General features: G+C 45.2%; 1 protein-coding gene across 3 annotated transcripts in view; it reads left to right on the top strand.

Moving 5' to 3' along the window:
• MOB1B (MOB kinase activator 1B) overlaps positions 1–22,350 on the top strand; it is a 164,771-nt gene that overhangs the window by 104,214 nt on the left and 38,207 nt on the right. For all 3 annotated transcript variants that reach the window (XM_030190633.1, XM_030190635.1, XM_030190634.1), the window contains exon 3: positions 16,992–17,085. In XM_030190633.1, the coding sequence (XP_030046493.1) occupies positions 16,992–17,085 (94 nt within the window). The remainder of the gene's footprint in view (positions 1–16,991; positions 17,086–22,350) is intronic.

Genomic DNA, 22,350 nt, shown 5'->3' with positions numbered 1-22,350 from the left:
GAGTCCTGTCATCGGAGGACGTCTTTCCCTCTGCCGAGGAGTGGGCCAACATTTCCTCAGATCAGTGGGGTCTTGGACCTGATCAGAGACGGTTACAGAATAGAATTGACGCCCCTGTAAGAGACGTGTTTGTGGAGTCCCGATGCGGTTCTGCCGCCAAACGCGGGCGGCGGTAAAGGAGACTTACAAGGTCTGATTCAGATAGGGGCCGTGTCCCCGTACTCCCGCTGAACACGGCTGTGGTCGCTACTCCATCTACTTTGTGGTGCCGCGAAAAGGAGGGTCTTTTCGCCCTATTCTGGACTTAAAAGAATTAAACAAGTCCCTGAGAGTGCGGCATTTTCACATGGAAACCCTGCGCTCCATCATTGCGGCGGTACAGCCAGGAGAGTTTCTCACGTCTCTGGACTTGAAAGAAGCTTACTTGCACATTCCAAGTTGGGCCCCCGCACCAGAAATTTCTGAGGTTTGCGGTGATGGGAAAGCATTTCCAGTTCTGGGCCTTGCCTTTTGGCCTCGCCACAGCTCCCCGCACATTTTCGAAGGTTATGGTGGTGGTAGCTGCATTTCTAAGGCGAAAGGGTATTCGGGTTCACCCGTACCTGGACGACTGGCTCATTCGAGCAAACTCTGCTGCAGAGAGTCAGCGTGTAATAGCCAGAGTGGTCTCAGTACTTCAATCTCTGGGCTGGGTCGTCAATTTGGCCAAAAGTCACCTGACCCCCCTCGCAGTCTCTGGAATATTTGGGGGCCAGGTTCGTCACAGCCTCGGGGTATGTGTACCTACCCAAGCAAAGGCGGTGCAAAGCTTCAGAATCGGGTCAGTCTGCTCCTGAGGATGCCCCGCCCGCGAGCTTGGGACATTGTCCAGCTGCTTGGATCGATGACGGGCCACCATGGAACTGTGCCCTGGGCAAGAGCGCACCTGAGACCTCTACAGTATGCTCTACTCCAAAGATGGTCTCTAGTATCTCAGGATTATCAATGCAGACTCTCTTGGCTCCCTGCGGCTGATCAGCATGGAGTGGGTGGCTCTCAGACAGCATGCTTCAGCGAGGAATGCCGCTGGCGCTCCCTCGATTGGTGCCTAGTGGTGACAGATGCCCAGTCTGAAAGGCTGGGGCGCACATTGCAAGGGGAAGCATGCCCAGGGTCTATGGACACCCGATGAGTCGGAGTGGTCCATCAACCGCCTAGAGTTGAAAGCGGTGTTTCAGGCGCTTCTGGCCTTTCAAGTGACCCTGGAAGGATTGGCTGTCAGAGTGATGTCAGACAAGACGACAGCAGTGGCCTACATAAATCGACAAGGCGGCACTCAGTGCAGAGCTCTAGCCGCGCAGGCTGAAAAATTTTGCCACTGGGCCGAGCTGCATCTACAATTTCTGTCGGCAGCTCCATTGCAGGTCAGAGCAACGTACAAGCCGATTATCTAAGCAGGCATCAGATCGATCCAGCGGAGTGGGAACTTGCAGACGAAGTGTTCCTGCAGAGATGTGCCAAGTGGGGCAAGCCCATAATGGATCTAATGGCGAAAGCACCAATTCCAAAGTCCCATGCTTCTTCAGCAGACGGAGAGATCCTCGTGCGGGTGGGTTGGATGCCTTGGCTCAACCCTGGCCTCCGGGCCTACTGTATGTGTTCCCTCCGTGGCCCTTGATAGGGCGAAGTGCTCCTGCGGATACGGCTGCATCCAGGAGAAGTGGTTCTCATTGCCCCGGATTGGCCCAGGAGGCCTTGGTATGCGGGACCTCCGACAGATGCTCGTAGAGAATCCCCTTTAGTTACCTCTGGTTCCCAACCTGTTGTCACAGGGTCCGGTGACCATGGAGGACACCGGCCGATTTGGTCTTATGGCCTGGCGATTGAGAGGGCGCAATTGAGAGGCAGAGGCTATTCCAATAAAGTAATTACCGCTCTCCTGCAAGCCCGCAAGCGTTCCACTTCCGTGGCTTATGCCAGGATTTGGCACCAGTTTGAAGTCTGGTGTGCTTCCAAAGAGATCACACCCCTGCGGGCTCCTGTCTTTCCGATTCTGGACTTTTTGCAGGATGGTGTACAAAAAGGCTTGGCCTATAATTCCCTGCAGGTGCAAGTGGCAGCGTTGGCCTCCCTGCGTGGCAAGGGTTGAAGGTGTGTCTTTAGCTGCTCATCCGGATGTGGCATGGTTTCTTAGAGGGGTGCTTCGGCTCCCTCCTCCCGTGCGTGCACCTTGTCCAGCTTGGAACCTGGGGCTAGTGCTAAAGGCCCTTCAGGGTGCTCCTTTTGAACCGCTTCGGTGTGCTTCAGAGAAAGATTTGACACTGAAGGCAGTCTTTTTAGTGGCCATTACTTCGACGAGACGGGTGTCGGAGCTCCAGGCGCTGTCCTGTAGAGACCCTTTCTGCAGTTTTCAGAGCCCGGGGTCACGGTTCGGATCGTGCCTTCCTTCTTGCCTAAGGTGGTTTCAGCGTTTCACCTAAACCAACCTATTTTCTTGCCCTCCTTTGTCGAGGAGGAGTTTCCAGAATCTTTTGGGCAATTGCACCTGTTGGACGTGGGCAGGACTCTGCTGCAGTATCTGCGAGTTACTAACTCTTTCAGGACCGCTGATCATCGGTTGTTTTACTATCAGGTCCTCGCAGAGGGTCTCCAGCGTCTAAAGCACTATTGCCCGCTGGCTTAAAGAATCTATCTTTTCAGCTTATTTGCTTGCCTGATGCCTTTAAGGCGCATTCCACTAGAGGAATTTCCTCTTCTTGGGCTGAAACTGGAGCACTCTCTCTTCAAGAAATTTGTAGTGCAGCAACATGGGGCTTCTAAGCTCTCTTTTGCCCGACATTACAGGCTGGATGTGGCTGGCCAGGAGGGATGTACATTTTGGAGCGCAAGTGCTAGCGCGTGGTGTGGCTTGTTCCCACCCTATCTAGGGATTGCTTTGATACATCCTATCTGTAATGGCTGCATCTGCTTGATATCAAGGAAGGAACATTAGGTTCTTACCGTGATAATTTCTTTCCTTTAGTCATAGCAGATGCAGCCATGATCCCTCCCTGTCTGATGCTATCTGCTGTACATCTATTTCAGGTTCTGTTCGTGTTTCCTGGAGATTCCGTCCTTGGGAGAAAGTCGGAAAACAGTCTTCAGGATTCTTGTTAAATTAAAGGAGGATGACTTAATTCCCTCCAGTTTCATGTTTTGGAGGATGGTTTATTCCCTCCGGGAGGATGAGTTTATTCCCTCCAGTTATGTCTCAGTGGAGGATGAGTTTATGCCATCCGGAGGATGTTTCATTCCCTCCATTCTGAGTTAATGCCCTTTGTTGTAGGGCCATCGTTCGCTGTGAGGAAGCTCATGTTATTCCCATTGCGGTTGCCATACTGCTTTGGAAGCTTCAAATACTGAAGAGAGGCATGGAGCAAGCTGGTATGAGGCACTGAAAAAGTGTGCTCTCTATCTCCCTCTGCTGGTGGTGGACACAACCCATCTGTATGGCTGCATCTGCCTATGACTAAAGGAAAGAAAATTATCACGGTAAGAACCTAATTTTCCCTTTGCGTGCCTAAATACGAGAATGTGGCCACATGCATCTGCTTGTACTTTAGTTTCTTTGCAACTAGGGAAGTGCAGGTCGAGAAATTTGCGGGATGATCTTGTGGCGTTCTTGGAGGTAAGTCTACGAGGTTTAGCATGTGGATTGGAGCTCTGAGTGAATGATTTTGTGCACAATCGTGCAGATCTTGAATGTAATGTGCTCCCTAAGTGGGAGCCAGTGAAGCTTCTCTCTCAAAGGGTTTTGCACTTTCATATTTAGTTTTCCAAATATGAGTCTGGCGGCAGTATTCTGGGCAGTTTGTAGTTTTTGGATGGTCTGTTCTTTGCAGCCCGTGTATAGTGCGTTACAGTAGTCCAGATGACTTATTACCATTGACTGTACCAGGGTACGGAAGATGTATCTCGGGAAGAAAGATTTTACTCTTTAAGTTTCCACATGGAGTAGAACATCTTTTTCGTCATGTTTTTCACGTGGTCATCGAGAGTGAGGTTTCGATCTATGGTGACTAAAAAGAATTTTCAGGTTTTTTGAGACCGGGAGAGAACAATATGGTGGTGTTATGGTAGAGAAGTGTTTTGTATCATGTTGTGAGGTGAGAACAAGACATTGTGTTTTTTCTGCATTTAGTTTTAGTTGGAATGCATCTGCCCGGGTGTGCATTATTTGGAGGCTTTTGTTGATCTCGTTGGTGATTTAGATCATGTTTGAACGGGATGTAGATTGTGACGTCATCTGCATATATGTGGGGGTTGAGGTTTTGATTGGCTAGAAGTTTGGCTAAAGGTATCATCAGGTTGAATAAGGTTGGCGAGAGGGATGATCCTTGGGGAACTCCACATTCAGGTGACCATGGGGGTGATCTATCCGCGTTCATTGTTACTTGGTATGATCTTGTGGTCAGGAATCCTTGGAACCATTTGAGAACTGTGCCTCCTGTTCCGAAGTATTCTAGTATATGTAATAGTATTTCATGATTGTCCATGTCAAAGGCACTGGACATGTCGAATTGTAGGAGGAGTGTTGCTACCAGTTGCAATTGTTTGTTTAAATGAGTTCATTGCGGATACTAGGACAGTTTCGGTGCTGTGATTTGATCGAAATCCTGATTGAGAGTTGTGCAAAATTGAGTGTTTATTTAGGTATTCAGTGAGTTGTTTCGTTACTATGCCTTCCATGAGTTTTGTTGTAAGTGGGATAGATGCTACTGGGCGGTAGTTGGTTAGGTCCATTGTGCTTTTCTTAGCATCTTTTGGTAGTGGAGTTAAGTAGGTTGTTTCCCTTCTCCGTGGGGAAGAGCCCATTCTGAAGTCTGTAGTTTACGTGGTTCGGGAGGTTTGTTTTTGAAATGTTTGGGTGTTGATCTTATTAGGTTATTAGGGCAGATGTCTAGTTTGCATTACGATTTGGTATATTTCCTGAGCCAATGTGAGAGTTCATTTGATGAGAACGTGGTCAAAGTTTGAACCTGGAAAGCCTATATGAAAGGATTCGCCCGAGTTGACTCCTTCCTGGTAGAGCGTGGTTTGGCACAGCAGATTGAAGGGGGGCCAGACTCAGGAAAAGATGTCAGGAAGTATTTTTTCACGGAGAGGGTGGTGGATGCTTGGAATGCCCTCCCGCGGGAGGTGGTGGAGATGAAAACGGTAACGGAATTCAAACATAGTGGGATATGCCTAAAGGAATCCTGTGCAGAAGAAAATGGATCTTCAGAAGCTTAGCTAAAATTGGGTGGCGGAGCAGGTGGGGGAAGAGGGGTTGGTGGTTCGGAGGCGAGAATAGGGGAGGGCAGACTTGTATGGTCTGTGCCAGAGCCGGTGATGGGAGGCGGGACAGGTGGTTGGGAGGCGGGGGAAAAACTGCTGGGCAGACTTGTACGGTCTGGGCCCTGGGAGAGACAGGTGCAAATCAAGGTAAGGTATACACATGAGTTTTTTCTTGGGCAGACTGGATGCACCATGCAGGTCTTTTTCTGCTGTCATCTACTATGTTACTGTGTTATCCCAGAGAATTTAATGGTGAAATATATTGTTTGGGCAAGAGAAGTGGGTGTGTGGTGTGCCATGGTAGCTGGTCAATTAACTGCTGTGTCATTTTTCACGATGGTTGCAGGTTCGGGTGACCCTAGGAGGAGTTTTCTCATTAAGAAATTCCTAGAGGGTTTGAAGCGGGAGTGGAGAGCCAGGCTCGGTAAAAGGTCCCCTATCACACATGGGGTTTTACTTGATAGTGCATTCCATGGTGGAGGTTGGCAATTCACAGTTTGAGACACGCCTATTTAGGATTGCTTTCTTGTTAGCCTTTTTTGGGGGCTTTCAGGATATGTGAATCACTTGTTCCCTTCAGGAAAACATGTGAAGGATTCGGGCTGCTGCACAACAGTGTTGTCCAAGAGAACTACCCTCCGACTGACAATTCACAGATCCAAAATGAATCAAATGAGTAGGAAGCAAGTCATACTGTTGACCCAGGTCGACTCTCTCCCTACCTGTCCTGTTCTAAACACAAGGGCTTGTGTCGTGATGAGGCCCATGAGAGGGGAACCCTTTTTGATACACCAGGATGGTTTCCCGCTCATCTTATTCCAGTTACATAAGTACATAAGTAGTGCCATACTGGGAAAGACCAAAGGTCCATCTAGCCCAGCATCCTGTCACCGACAGTGGCCAATCCAGGTCAAGGGCACCTGGCACGCTCCCCAAACGTAAAAACATTCCAGACAAGTTATACCTAAAAATGCGGAATTTTTCCAAGTCCATTTAATAGCGGTCTATGGACTTGTCCTTTAGGAATCTATCTAACCCCTTTTTAAACTCCGTCAAGCTAACCGCCCGTACCACGTTCTTCGGCAACGAATTCCAGAGTCTAATTACACGTTGGGTGAAGAAAAATTTTCTCCGATTCGTTTTAAATTTACCACACTGTAGCTTCAACTCATGCCCTCTAGTCCTAGTATTTTTGGATAGCGTGAACAGTCGCTTCACATCCACCCGATCCATTCCACTCATTATTTTATACACTTCTATCATATCTCCCCTCAGCCGTCTCTTCTCCAAGCTAAAAAGCCCTAGCCTTCTCAGCCTCTCTTCATAGGAAAGTCGTCCCATCCCCACTATCATTTTCGTCGCCCTTCGCTGTACCTTTTCCAATTCTACTATATCTTTTTTGAGATACGGAGACCAGTACTGAACACAATACTCCAGGTGCGGTCGCACCATGGAGCGATACAACGGCATTATAACATCCGCACACCTGGACTCCATACCCTTCCTAATAACACCCAACATTCTATTCGCTTTCCTAGCCGCAGCAGCACACTGAGCAGAAGGTTTCAGCGTATCATCGACGACGACACCCAGATCCCTTTCTTGATCCGTAACTCCTAACGCGGAACCTTGCAAGACGTAGCTATAATTCGGGTTCCTCTTACCCACATGCATCACTTTGCACTTGTCAACATTGAACTTCATCTGCCACTTGCACGCCCAATCTCCCAGTCTCGCAAGGTCCTCCTGTAATCGTTCACATTCCTCCTGCGACTTGACGACCCTGAATAATTTTGTGTCATCGGCGAATTTAATTACCTCACTAGTTATTCCCATCTCTAGGTCATTTATAAATACATTAAAAAGCAACGGACCCAGCACAGACCCCTGCGGGACCCCACTAACTACCCTCCTCCACTGAGAATACTGGCCACGCAATCCTACTCTCTGCTTCCTATCTTTCAACCAGTTCTTAATCCATAATAATACCCTACCTCCGATTCCATGACTCTGCAATTTCTTCAGGAGTCTTTCGTGCGGCACTTTGTCAAACGCCTTCTGAAAATCCAGATATACAATATCAACCGGCTCCCCATTGTCCACGTTTGCTTACCCCCTCAAAAAAATGCATTAGATTGGTGAGGCAAGACTTCCCTTCACTAAATCCATGCTGACTTTGTCTCATCAGTCCATGTTTTTGTATATGCTCTGCAATTTTATTCTTAATAATAGCCTCCACCATCTTGCCCGGCACCGACGTCAGACTCACCGGTCTATAATTTCCCGGATCTCCTCTGGAACCCTTCTTAAAAATCGGAGTAACATTGGCTACCCTCCAGTCTTCCGGTACTACACTCGATTTTAGGGACAGATTGCATATTTCTAACAGTAGCTCCGCAAGTTCATTTTTTAGTTCTATTAATACTCTGGGATGAATACCATCAGGTCCCGGTGATTTACTACTCTTCAGCTTGCTGAACTGACCCATTACATCCTCCAAGGTTACAGAGAATTCGTTTAGTTTCTCCGACTCCCCCGCTTCAAATATTCTTTCCGGCACCGGTGTCCCCCCCAAATCCTCCTCGGTGAAGACCGAAGCAAAGAATTCATTTAATTTCTCCGCTACGGCTTTGTCCTCCCTGATCGCCCCTTTAACACCATTTTCGTCCAGCGGCCCAACCGACTCTTTGGCCGGTTTCCTGCTTTTAATGTATCTAAAAAATTTTTACTATGTATTTTTGCTTCCAACGCTAATTTCTTCTCAAAGTCCTTTTTTGCCCTCCTTATCTCCGCTTTGCATTTGGCTTGGCATTCCTTATGATCTATCCTGTTACTTTCAGTTGGTTCTCTTCTCCACTTTCTGAAGGATTGTTTTTTGGCTCTAATGACTTCCTTTATCTTACTGTTTAGCCACGCCGGCTGACGTTTAGTCTTTTTTCCCTTTTTTCTAATACGTGGAATATATTTGTCCTGAACCTCCAGGATGGTGTTTTTAAACAGCATCCACGCCTGACGCAAGTTTTTTACTCTGCGAGCTGCTCCTTTCAGTCTTTTTTTCACCATTTTTCTCATTTTGTCGTAATCTCCTTTCTATAGTTAAACGCTAGCGTACTTGATTTCCTAGTTTCACTTCCTTCAATGCCAATATCAAAACCGATCATATTATGATCACTGTTATCAAGCGGCCCTCGTACCGTTACCCCCTGCACTAGATCATGAGCACCACTAAGGACTAAGTCTAGTATTTTTCCTTCTCTTGTCGGCTCCTGAACTAGCTGTTCCATGAAGCTGTCCTTGATTTCATCAAGAAATCTTATGTCCCTTGCGTGTACAGATGTTACATTAACCCAGTCTATATGCGGGTAATTGAAATCCCCCATTATTATTGTGTTGCCCAGTTTGTTTGCGTCCCTGATTTCCTTTAACATTTCCGCATCCGTCTGTTCGTCCTGGCCGGGCGGACGGTAGTACACTCCTATCACTATCCTTTTCCCCTTTGCACATGGAATTTCAATCCACAGTGGATTCCAAGGAGTGTTTTGTTTCCTGCAGAATTTTCAATCTATTTGATTCAAGGCTCTCGTTAATATACAATGCTACCCCTCCACCAATCCGATTCACCCTATCACTACGATATAATTTGTACCCCGGTATGACAGTGTCCCACTGGTTATCCTCCTTCCACCAGGTCTCAGAGATGCCTATTATATCTAATTTTTCATTTAGTGCAATATATTCTACTCCCCCATCTTATTTCTTAGGCTCCTGGCATTCGCATATAGACATTTCAAACTATGTTTGTTGTTCCTAAGTACATCATGCTTAGTACTTGACAGTATTAATTGGCAATCTTTTGTCTGATTTTTATTGTTATTTAAGGATACCAGATCTACTACAATCTCTTTTGCAACCTCACTATCAGGATACTCTATCTTCCCTGTTATGGTGATATCTTTGAAAGATACCTTATCCCGAACCATGCTCTTTTGAGCGACTGTTGGCCTTCCCCCCCCATTTCTAGTTTAAAAGCTGCTCTATCTCCTTCTTAAACGCCGATGCCAGCAGCCTGGTCCCACTCTGGGTTAAGATGGAGCCCATCCTTTCGGATAGGCTCCCCCTTCCCCAGAATGTTGCCCAGTTCCTAACAAATCTAAAGCCCTCCTCCCTGCACCATCGTCTCATCCACGCATTGAGACTCTGGAGCCCTCCCTATCTCTTGGGCCCTGCGCGTGGCACAGGTAGCATTTCAGAAAATGCTACCCTGGAGGATCTGGATTTCAGCTTTCTACCTAAGAGCCTAAATTTTGCTTCCAGAACCTCTCTCCCACATTTTCCTATGTCATTAGTACCCACATGTACCAGTCTTACGCAAATTTTTGCAAAAGATAGGATGTAATCTGGATAACTTTGGGACACATTAACTCAGGATAAGTGGAAGCAGCTGTGAAGGGCTTTCGCCCATGATGATCAAGAGAATAGGCAGGTGGAAGTTTGATGCATATAAATTCTATATTAGAAATGTGCTCCCCAATGGCCATAAAGTCTCTTGCTATCTGCAGGGGATGCCTTTGGGGCGAAAAACGTGTGGATTGTCACACACTTCTGTCAAATGGGCCGCCTGTCAAGCCAAGGGAAGACCTTATGGTGTTTACCTTGGTCTAGCCTCCTAAGGTCATGAGAGTGCACTGGATGGGAGTTGGGGGGAATGTGATGGGCTCACCTTATCCCATTCCTCCAGCGCAGATTGGCCGAATTTGCCCCTCCCTCCCCCCCAGTGCCATTGCCATACATATTTGTAGCAACTTGGGAGCTCGGCCTTGCATTGAATTGCTGCAAATGGCTAGGCTCGACTTGTTCTTCATTTCACAGCTTTTCCCCACACTCTGATTATTTCGTCAAACATAATACCAGATTGTGTCACAAACAGTGGAGGCTATAGGAAGAGCAGGAAAGAAGGTTAACAGGTAGATTGCCACAATGGTCCTACAGCTGGGTGGCCTGCAAGTGTTGCATAAGTGGGCTGAGGAGCTTTGCTAGGGGTTTTTCTGGAAGGACAGCATCTCTTTATGTGACATTTGGGAGTGACCTGTGTAACAATGATCTGCAAAGCATACTTGAGGATGTATTCTTGGCCACAGCTGACTTCAGCTGATGGGTAGTTGGCCTAGGGGAAACGATACTACCCCGGTCTGGTGACAGGTGTACAGAGCCTGATTTTGAGATAAGGTTTGCAGCTGAGACAGTTACACCTCAAGTTGAACCCCCTTGCTGGTCAACATGGAGTTTTGAGGTTCTGCTGTGTGAACTATCAGTCTTGCCAATGGCTGCACACTGGCTTTGTATGTTGAAGCTGAGAAGCTTTGGGTTTTGACGTGGGTACCCTAACTTCATAAATAGTTGTTTTGAATAAGCTGCGGCGAGTTACCATTTCACTTACATGAGTCATGTTTTATTTGCACAGATTATAAAGGTTGGTGGGCAAGATCAAGGAGTCACGGTTGCCTGTATTAAATTTTTTTTTTTTTTTTTTTTTTTGTTTGTTACATTTGTACCCCGCGCTTTCCCACTTATGGCAGGCTCAATGCGGCTTACATGGGGCAATGGAGGGTTAAATGACTTGCCCAGAGTCACAAGGAGCTGCCTGTGCCTGAAGTGGGAATTGAACTCAGTTCCTCAGTTCCCCAGGACCAAAGTCCACCACCCTAACCACTAGGCCACTCCTCCTGGGGATTAGGAACTGGAGAGGAGATGAATGATTAAATTAATGGAGAGAGGATTAATTGAGGGGAAGGGGGAACAAGCAGGGATTCAGGAATTAGGTGAATACTCTGGGCGGTAGGGGGAAAAGTAGGGTTCAGGGATTAGGTGGTATAGTGGAAGAGCTTAGACCTGGAAATTGGGTAGGAGAATGAGTGAATAAACGGAGACTAGGTAGAGAGGAGAGGGGGGACTAAGATTGCGTATCCAGGGATTTGGCAGTCTAGTGAGAGGTTATCAGTAGGATGTGTTAGATGGATTGGATGCTATATATATGTGTGTGTGTGTGAGAGAGAGAGAGAGAGAAGTTGGCAATTTTCCCTGTCTTCTGTTGCATGGTTACCCAGTGTTATATTAGTTTATTCACAGATTTGCTATACCAGCCATCCTTTCAGTCAATCCAATCAAATTAGTTTACAATACAAACAAAATATATTCAAAAATAGTCAGAAAAAACAGAATGGGCCAAGGAGAGAGTTTCCCTGTAGCTATAATCGCAGCAAACTGTCCTAGCCTCACCATGGATACACCTATTGAGTAGCTTGAATGCAGTGGAACAAAAGTCTATAAAATGAGTGGATACCTATTGAGCAGGTTTGCTGTATGTCTGGACCCTATGTAGTAGTGGTAGTAAGTGGGTTGAGGGGGGGGGGGGGTTCCGGAGTTAATTGAGACATAAGGTGTTGGTGATGGAGGGTAGGGTGGGGGGGAGGGTTAGGGGAGATGGGTGTTAAACCCTCCCCCCCCCCCCCCCCAACTCTTAAAATACTTTGACGTTACATGTATCTTTCTGTATATCAAGAAACATTGTTGCTTTACACTGTTGGGGTATTGTAATGCTGGATGTTTTGGCATTGTTGGCCAGCAATTTTATTGTGTACATGTCCTGGTTTGCTGTACTCTGTGATGTTGCCTTGACAAATGTTTAATAAAGACTTCATATAAATTAAAAAAAATAATAATGAGTGGAGTGGAACTGGTAGATTTGAATTGTCTGTTTACTCTTTCCAAAAATACTAGGACTAGGGGGCATGCGATGAAGCTATAAAGTAGTAAATTTAATATGAATTGGAGAAAATTTTTCTTCACTCAATGTGTAGTTAAATGCTGGAATTTATTGCCAGAGAATGTGGTAAAGGCAGTTAGCGGGGTTTAAAAAGGTCTGGCTAGCTTCCTAAAGGAAAAGTCCATATACCGTTATTAAATTGACTTGGGGAAAATCCACTGCTTATTTCTGGGATATAACAAATATTTAACACACATGAATACAAGTGTATTGCTTCTTCAGCTTATTGAGAGTGGAGTAGTCTCATATATAACACACGATAAAGATTATTTGATTTTCACCCAATGACTGGGTGTATTATCTGTGTGTATTGTCTAATCATTGACTTAACCTCCACCTCCCTTTGCTAATCTTATATATGAAATATATTTCTGTTTATCAATATGCTATCATCTAATTTTATGCAGCACTTAGCTTGAACAAGTTGGTGCTCTTAAAACCCCGACAGGTCCCCGTTTCGTGGCTACTTTTTCAAGGGGAGTCACCAGTTCTAAAACCAAAAACAAGATGCAGCACAAAGTTACTTACAAAATTATTCTAAAAGGCATATTAGTTGTATAATTACTTGTATTCTAAATAAAAATGCTGATGGCTTACCAAGTACCAGTCATTGGGTGAAAAATCAAATAATCTTTATCGTGTGTTATATATGAGACTACTCCACTCTCAATAAGCTGAAGAAGCAATACACTTGTATTCATGTGTGTTTAAATATTTTGTTATATTTTGATGCTCGACAGAGCACAGGCACAATTGTTTATTTCTGGATAAGCAGCATAAAATGTATTGAACTTTTTCGGGATCTTGCCAGGTATCTGTGACCTGGATTGGCCACTGTTGGAAACAGGATGCTGGGCTTGATGGAACTTTGGTCTGTCCCAGTGTGGCAATACTTATGTACTTAGACTGTTATAAAATTTATTTTGTGCCCTAAGATACTGCTAAAGTGTATTCCACAGTGTCGGCACTAAAAAAGAAAGCAGATTATCATGTAGATCGAGGCTAGCAGGTAGTGAGCTAGTTTTGGTCTTGGGACCATAGTGATTGCATTATTACATATGAATAGATTGAATAAGTAACTGGGGAGACCAGTATAGAAATCTTTATGAACCAGACTTTAAATTTGATATAATTGAAAATCGAGAATCAATGGACACCTTTAAGCAGTGGGGTGACCTGATCAAAACTTATGTGAATATGTAACAAGTTTAATTGTGGCATTATGCACAAGCTGCCATATATACAGTGCATTCCATTTAAGTGCACGTCGGATAAGCGCATGCTCCTGTTTAACTGCATGCCGTACTTCGGTCCCGTTTTTGGCGCCATCAATTTCTATGGGACAAACTGGTTTAGCGCACCACTGATAAGTGCAAGATTCGCTTATATGCATGGTTTAAGACTGCTCCTCTGCAGGAAAGACTCCACATAAGCGCACGCATAGAATATGGAAGCCGATTGGCACGTGACAACCAACAAGGTTTCAAATTTACCGCCCCTTTAACTGCCACAGGCAGAATAAGTGAAAGAATGTTGTTAGAGTGTACATTGGAGTCGTCGTTGCGGCGGAACTGTAAGACTTTAACACTGGCTGAACGAATATATTGCTTCTCTCTCTGTCAGGGGTTTATCCAGACTTGACATTTGGGGGGGGGTCCCATAGTTGACATGGCGGGGGGCACTAGGCATATAGGTTTGACTAGTGTTTAGGAGTGTACCAAATAATGCCTTAGAGTGAACTCTATGATGGATTTCTAAGTAACAGTCTGTTCTGCATCAATATAAACCACATTCATATTTATGGAAACTTTGGAAACACTGACATTTAAAATCTCTTACTCCAGTCACTCACAGAATAATCTTCACCAATTATAGAATAAAGGACCAAAAATTAGAAAAAGAACCACTAAGAAATCACATTCTGTATAAGCAGTACAGGAGAAGTAAAAATAAAAATGTATTATCTCCTGTAGGAAGCAAAAAGCAAGATCGCTTGCTACCCCAAAGTAAAACCCACAAATGATCTGGATACCCATGAAATGTTTAAAAAAAAAAAACAAAAAACTTGTGGGACACAGTGGGCCCAATAGTCAGACCGCATAAGTGCCGCGATCGGCACTGACCCTGGATATTCAATGCCAGGCTGTTTCCGGTGACTGGCATTGAACATCCAGTAGGACCTAAAGCAGTTCAAAACAAGTAGTCATAAAACACAGTTATACCAAATTATTTAATCACTTTTAGGTTTTGCCTTTGGGTTTAACAAGTAATACCATCAACATGTAAGGTCTAGATAAACTAATTTTAAACAATCTATGTTGAAGACATGCCCTAAATATGTAATACTTGGTAGCAGTAATGAAACAGTGATGGGATATTCATATAGCAGGCAGCCAACAGATTTAATTTCCACTGAAAATAATTAACTTTGTATGAGCATAAATGTCATACAGCTCCAACTGTTCTACTGCTTTCCCTTAGCCATCATTATTCCAGGGACTCTTCTAGGTTACAAATCTTAACTACCCCCCCCCCCCAACTCTCTCTCACTCTCTCTCTCACTCTCACACACTTTTTAATCCAAACAGACTTGAAGAAGAAATAAATATATACCACAGAACTGGAAAACTTTGGCACATTTAGACTGACTCTGGACTGTGTGAAGGTAGCTCTGCTCTCATTATTCAATATCTCTCTTATAAATAGTAATAATATTAAGTGCATTTTTATAATATACCACTGCATTCCACAAAACAAAAGGAGCAAGTTTCCACAAACCATCTTTCTCTTTTGATCTAGACAGAGGAAAAAAAGATTTTAAATGCTCCCAGGTTTCAACCTAATTCATGTTTAATGTGGGATATAAATGTCATAAATAAGTAAAATACATAAATAGAAACTCTGAATGTTGAATACCTGATCGAGATGTTTTAGTGGCCCTTTACCAAGAGAAAAAAATCTCTGTAAGAATACAGTGTGCTAGGGTGTCCCTATAACTAGCTCCTTCAAATGACACACTGATTACAATTTATAGCAAATTACTACTACCTGTGAAAAGTTATTCTGTTAATATACTTCCTCTGTGTACATCTGTATGCTGCACAAGCTGGCATGTTCGAAAATATAAGTGGGATCAAATAAAAATGGTACCAACAAGAATGAGAATGTGGATGAAGTAGCTCATAGATTTGTTTGCTTTGTTTTGAGGGTATGAGGAATCAATATAATGGCTGCATGGGAGAGCAGAAAGAGAGATTAACCTCCGTGGCATCAGCTTTTTGACGTCTTGCTCCTGTTCTCAATCAAACCCCCTTGAGCAGGGAGCCGCTTCTGGCTGCCCCGTTCCGTCTCGCTGCTTCATCCCACTCACAGGAAGTTGAAAAGGCAGGATGAAGCAACAAACTGACCAGGACAGCTGGAAGTAGCTGCCTTCAGTGCTAACCGTGCTGCGGCTCACTGCTGGAAGCAGGGAGGAGAGATATAGCTGACCGGACCTGAAGGAAGGGCGGGAGAGCTCAGCTGCCTGATGCAGGGACAGGGAGCAAGGGAGCCTGAGGAAGGAAAAAACCGTCTGGTTGGCTACTATTGTTGAGGGGGGGGGGGGGCTGAGACAGTAATGGGGGGGGGGGGGGGCTAGGACCCTGAGGCCTCCTGTAGCTACATTGCTGCTCTCTGGTTGCCTCAAGTAGAAATTTAGATTGTAAGCCCTCTGGGGATAGGGAAATACCTAACTCGCTTTGAGGTCTGAACTGAAGCATGGCAGCAGCAGCCTTGATGCTCTGGCAGATATCAAAATTTGGTGCCTATGCAAGAAATACTGATCCACAACTCAAAGTACATGCTGTGCTGACAGACTATGTTCAGTGGTTGGTAAGCTGAGAGGTGACCACCTTCCACATTCAAGTTACCTGAGAGGTCATATACAGAGAAATGGGGCCTGTAGGCAGGATGGATGCTGGAGAGGAATTGATGCCGGCAAAGGGTAATAATAGGAAAAGGATAAGAATGAAGGATGATATTGAGATGGAGGAATAGAAAATGGTGAGGAGAATAGGATGCAAAAGGGTTGAAGTGCAAGAGAGAAGAAAATGAAAGTACAAAGTAGGTAAGAGTTAAGAGATGAGAGAAGTATTGCCATTAAAGGAGAGAGAATAGAAGCTGATAGTAAGTAGCAAGATGGAGAGAATGAGGGAGAAAAGTGCAGGAATTAACTTCTGTTAGACACATTAGTGCGGTGTCTTTCGGTGGTCTGCTAATTGGGGGTGGGGAAGAAGGCTTTAGATTGGGAGTTTCCTTGGAGGGGTTGGAGTTTGTATTATGTTAATGTTCTCATTATATGTGTTTTATTGTAACCCACCCTGGGCTTTGTTGTAAGTGCAGGATGAAATCTGAAAAAAGATGGCATTCAGGTCCTTGATGGTGGAAATAGTAATTTGTAATGTAGTGACTGACCACTGTTCCGCTATATGTATGCTTTAACAATATTCCAGACTACTATGGTAGCATTAAGAAGCTATGCCACTGATTTGAAAAGCTGCAGAAACACATATAGAATGTTATGATAAATAAGAACAGTTATTTTTAACTCATCAAAATTCCTAGTTATTTATTTTTTGTCTTGTAGAACTTTGTTCCTTCCCTCCCTGTTGACATCTGTTTCTCAGGCCCAGGCAGAACATAACCCTAAGGCTCAGCACCTAGAGCTCCTTCTGTACACAGCATTGTCATCCTCTAATTTGTTAATGCTAATCTCTTTCCTATCATTCAACCTTCCTGATTTAAACTGTCATAAATTCTCAGAGCAGGCCTGCCTTAATTAATCCTGCACTATGCTTGGTTTCCACTCATTAACTCCATGTTTGGTATTTTGCAGCTGTGGATTTCTTCAACCAGATCAATATGCTGTATGGAACGATCACAGACTTCTGTACAGAGGAAAGCTGCCCACTGATGTCTGCTGGACCGAAGTAAGGCACAATATCACACGTTAACTTTTAGGCAGTTCTGCAGTGGGTGGTTAAGGATTCTAGCATACTACAGCTTCAGACCTCTGCTGGTCGTGTAGGTTTAAGCTTTGTACGGTGCGGCCAGGCAGTACAAGACTCGTTTATTCCTTTCTGTGCTTTGCCAGCAGCTGAGGCTGTTCCCCTGATGTGGAGTGAAGGACATATTGTGTTACAAAACCTGTCAGGCAGTCAAGTAGCCTGCAATGTGGGCATATTGTGTGAGAAGAGTGTAGAGAGGGTGGTTAAATTATGTGACAAACTTTAACAAGTTTAAATTTGATGGTGAATCCCTGCTGTTCTCAACTAAGCACCGTGCTGGGTGCTGTGTCTCTCTCCTACCAGCAGATAGAGATAGATGGTGCTGGTTTTTCCAGTGACATCACCAGCACATAAGCTAGTGCCTTTTGGAACTCCTCAGTATTCTTCTATTTCCAGCATATGCCACCATTTGAACAATTGAAGGCAGCCTTTCTTAAGGACCTCATTCTGAACTTGTGTTATTTTACCACTAATGCATGCTATTTTAGCACATATCCTATTTTATGCAGTGAGAATTAATTCTTTGTAACTGGGGTTAAGAGTAAAATAACACTTCTTAAGGGTAGCCTAGGTTGATAACTTCCCCCTCAATATGTTCTTTTCCAATCTTTGGAACATCACCACTTGTGATCTTGACCCAGTCCCTCCTTCTTGGCTCAGTTCCCTCTCTTGGTCTGTTACCTCTTGCATACCAACCTATACTACAGAGCCTACTTAAACTACAGAGCCTAACTGAGGGAGTTGTCCAAGACTCCCTCAAAACAGCCATAGTTTGACCAATTCTTAAAGCTCAGTCTGATCCTTCAGTACCAGCCAAGGGCTTTGGAGCTAGTGGAACAAGTGAGTGTCCTGAGAGAAGGGAGTCTATTGAAAAGGAATATAAATGAAGAATGGGAAAAGTGTGGGGCCTACTACATGCTGATGAAAAGAACGAAGTGAGGGATGGGCATATATGTACTTGTGTATGTTTCCAGGTCTCTGTTAAGGACAGTCTTGTATAAATAGAGCTTCCCTTTGACAATCTGGGATGGAATAGAGAGAGCATGGGTACAAATGTGCTTGGAGAGACACCAAAATAGTGGTTCTCAATCCAGTCCTTGGAGCACCCCTAGTCAGGTTTTCAGGATATCCATAGTGAATATGCATGAGAGAGATTTACATGAAGTGCCTCTGGTATGTAAATCTACCTTATGCATATTCAGTATGGAAATCCTGAAAACCTGACTGGCTGGGTGTGCCCTGAGGCCTGAGTTGAGAAGTACCTCGCTAAAGGAAGGAATGGTTTGAGCCCCAGGATTATACCCTGCTTAACTATTAAATTACTTGGAAAAATTCCTTTGAACACTGTCTTAATACTGCCTCCTTCCTGCTGTCTATGAGGCAGATGCACTAAAGCTAAATGAGCCTTTAATGACCCTCCAACGAGGAAAATTTGATCCGTTGCATGCATCAAGGGCTTTTACCGAGGAAGCCAGCAGCTAACGAAAACGGAATGGAGATGAGCAATTAGTGTGAAAACCCCATTGAAACGACATGCACTAACCTTTTCCGATTGCCTACGTCAGAAGGAGGCGGGGCCTGGGCCAGGGAAGAAGAGACGTCATGGAGACTACAACCACACAATAGATCTTCCTGCCCGTGCAGCGCTTCTGAAAGAGGTGAGAGGCGCTGCTCGGGTCGTTAATAGGGAGGGGGGTCTCGGTGGAGGGGGGGGGGAAGCGGCGTAGTCGACCTCAGGGGGGCAGCGGGGGCGGGGCACGGGGCAGAAGAATGACGGGAGGCAGAGTTAGCTCTGTAGAACACAGGAACAGGAAGGGAGGGGGACCGGGGCAGCTAGCATTTTGCTTTTTCGGGGGGGGGGGAGCGGCGGAAAGTGGGGAGCAGCGGGGGGGGGGGGGGGCAAGGCCGTCCATACAGGACGCTCCTGATGAGCGCCCTTGCCCCCTCCCGATCCTTTGTTTTTGGATTTTGCTGACCGGGTAGCCACGTGTATGTGTTGTGGCTTTTTTTTTTTTGTTTGTTTTTACGTTTGCAGCATGCGCAGAGCAGCCATCAAAACGCTTGGCTGCTCTGCGCATGATTTAGGGGCCGATTACCGATGTGTATTGTGATTCTTTGATACATTGTACGTTTGAATACCGATCTGAGCATGTGTGACTTTTTTTTTGGTGCATTCTTCGTTTTTTAAAAATCGTTAGGGACTTTAACGATTTTGATTTTTTTACGTTTGGTTGCTGCATCTGCCTCTATATCCTTTCAGAAGTGCCAAAGAAAGCTAAGCATCTTATTTTGCTTTTTCCATTTGTAAATCTTTTTTTGTATGTAACAATTTCTAAACTTATACCTCAGATATATTTCCCCTTAAATCTCACTCTTTGGTTCTCAGCCAACTGCAGCAGAGCTGCCAAGTTACCCAGTTTAAGGAGGGAAACTTTTTTTGGCGAGTCCTGTTTTTGAACTTAAATCTTAATTCAGTGTCTTGTTTGTAGTCCCTGATACCACCAATTGAAATCAGCACTTCAGGTCTCATAATATACTAGAAAAGAGTTGTCAAATCCAGGAATGGCTCAAAATATCCCTCCCGGAATTGGATAACTTGGCAGCTCTCCATAAGTTGCTCCATTTGAAGCGTGCACTTGCCTAGTCCTCATACTTTCTTCCATAGGAGCCAACTTTTCAAAATTATCGGGGGGGGGGGGGGGGGGGTGTGCTAAACTCTGTGGCAATTACCTCTCCCTGGACAGCTGAAGAGTCAGTTCCATACTGGGGTGCAGGTTCCTAAGCTCAGGGCTGTGCCAACACAGTAAGCGCGGTAAGCACCGCAGGGGGCGCCTGCCTTCAAGGACGCCGCACCATCGAGCTGTATTTAAAAAAAACAAACAAACAAACAAAAAAAACTTACTCCTCTGCTCCATCCCCGATTCCCTGGCGCTTTAAATTTACCTCGCTCCACCTCTGACGTCTGTGCAGCGTCAGTGAAAGCACTGCCTGTCTGATGTCTCTCCACCAGCCTTCCCTTCGCTCGTTTGTTCCGTCTGTGTCCCACCCTCAAGGAAATGACGTCAGAAGAAGGCGGGACACAGAGGGAACGAACGAGCGAAGGGAAGACTGGTGGAGAGACGTCAGACAGGCAGTGCTTTCACTGACGCTGCGCAGACGTCGGAGGCAGAGAGAGGTAAATTTAAAGCGCTGGGGAATCGGGGATGGAGCAGAGGAGGCTCAGGCTAAACCCAGCCATTTCCTCCACCGTGCCCTTGGAGCCAGGCAGGTCCGGGAGGTGGGGGGGGGCACCAACTGATAGTCTGCAGGGGAGATACAGGCACAATCCTCCAGACAAAACTGTGTTCTCTATCTCAGGAAAGCCATTTTGGCCTTCCTGAGCATGCATGAGCATTCCAGTGGGTGTCCCTCCCTCTCTTCAGTCGCTGTTTTTCTGCAACTTGAAATTCACTCTCTAGAAAAAAAAAATAAAACCAAGATTTTCCCAGTGGCGAATAACAGCAGAATGAAGCATTCTGAAATAAGTTCAGATCCTCAGACCCTGGGACTGTGGGTTCTCAGTTTTTCTTCCTGTCTTGAATTGGTATCTTTAAGGTTGCGAGGGGAGAGCCCTACAGCACAGACCTCCAAACTGGTGCTCTACATCTACATCCTCCCCCCCCCCCCTTGAAAAAGTGAAAGCGTTAACGTGCTCCCCAGTACTGAATTGCTCCACAGCTCTGCTAACAGCATTGGTTCCCACACTAAAAGTCTAAGTGCTCCTGAGACTGTAAGGGCAGAGCCTAAAAGTGGTAGCACATCACTTCACACTGCCCAGCTACAGGCAGAACATGAGGGAAAACAGAACACCATACAAGTGCCTTTAAAATCGGAACACACTGCCAGTCGATAGCAGACATAAGACGTAAAAATAAATAAAATCAAAAAATCAAAACACTCCATAGAATGAGACATTGTGAAATAGTCCCCAAAGAGAACTTTTGCTACCACAGCATGGGGCTCATATAGATCTTTCTCTCAAAAAGAAGGGAGCTTGAGGTAACCAGCAGGAAAATGCCTTTACTTTCCGCACAATCTGTATTACCTGCAGTACCAGCTCCACTGGTAGGCCAGGAAGTTTCCCACAGTATGTTCAGTTTTTGTAAAGATTTGTCCAGGACACCTCAGTACTTCAAAGTACTAATGCTGCACTGGAGTCAAACTGTAATCCGCAGAATCCTCCTCCTTGTCTTCCAGAATGTTTATCACTGTCTCCACACTATTCTTGGAATTCCGCACCACAGGTACATCTGAGCCATCAAGACTGAAAGGATGCTCGTTCTTTTTAGAGTCTTCCTTATATGAATGTGATAATATGGAGGAAGAATGTTCTCCAGATACTACTACTACTACTTAAAATTTCTAAAGCGCTACTAGGGTTACGCAGCGCTGTACAATTTAACAAAGAAGGACAGTCCCTGCTCAAAGGAGCTTACAATCTATCTATCTATCTATCTATCTATCTATCTATCTATCTATCTATCTATCTATCTATCTATCTATCTATCTATCTATCTATCTATCTATCTATCTATCTATCACCAATAAATTGTAATATATTTCCAAAGTTTGGCATTCTTCTTTCATATTGCCAGCAAAATCTTCCTGAGAACCCTTTTCTTTGTTTTGACCACTTTATGGCAAAATCATATCACAAACAGAAAAGACAAGCCACAACACTACCAGAATAATTTTAGCTAATCATCTTATTAGCACTACAAGATGAGAGAGAACCACTGGAGGGGAGGCACATTTGAGAGAGAATGGGTTCAGGCACAAGGGGGACCCATGAGAGAGGGAGAGAATGGGTGATGGCAGGGTGTACATAGAGAGGGAATGGGCTCAGGCCCCCTCCAAAGCTGCAGTACCTGTTCAGTGGGGTGCCGCCAGCCATTAACACTCAAGCATGCTCAGCATGCATGAACTAAGCCTGCTTGGAGAGTGCTGGCATCAGCCACTGAAGGCACCCTGCTGATTTCCTCACTCCTGAGGCAGCATAAGGAGGAAGGGGGCTGCTTTGGCAGTGAATTTCTTCGACTGGCAGGGCTTTGGCATCCCCGTCAGCAACGGTATGATATCTAATATGGGGTGTGAGGAGGGAGAGGAAATGCGTGACCCCTCACCTGGCTATTCCTGTACTGTCCCACC

Source organism: Microcaecilia unicolor, chromosome 2, assembly GCF_901765095.1.
Source record: "Microcaecilia unicolor chromosome 2, aMicUni1.1, whole genome shotgun sequence".
Taxonomy (NCBI): domain Eukaryota; kingdom Metazoa; phylum Chordata; class Amphibia; order Gymnophiona; family Siphonopidae; genus Microcaecilia; species Microcaecilia unicolor.
Note: the sequence above shows the minus strand (reverse complement) of the source record. Positions and strands in the feature narration are given on the sequence as shown.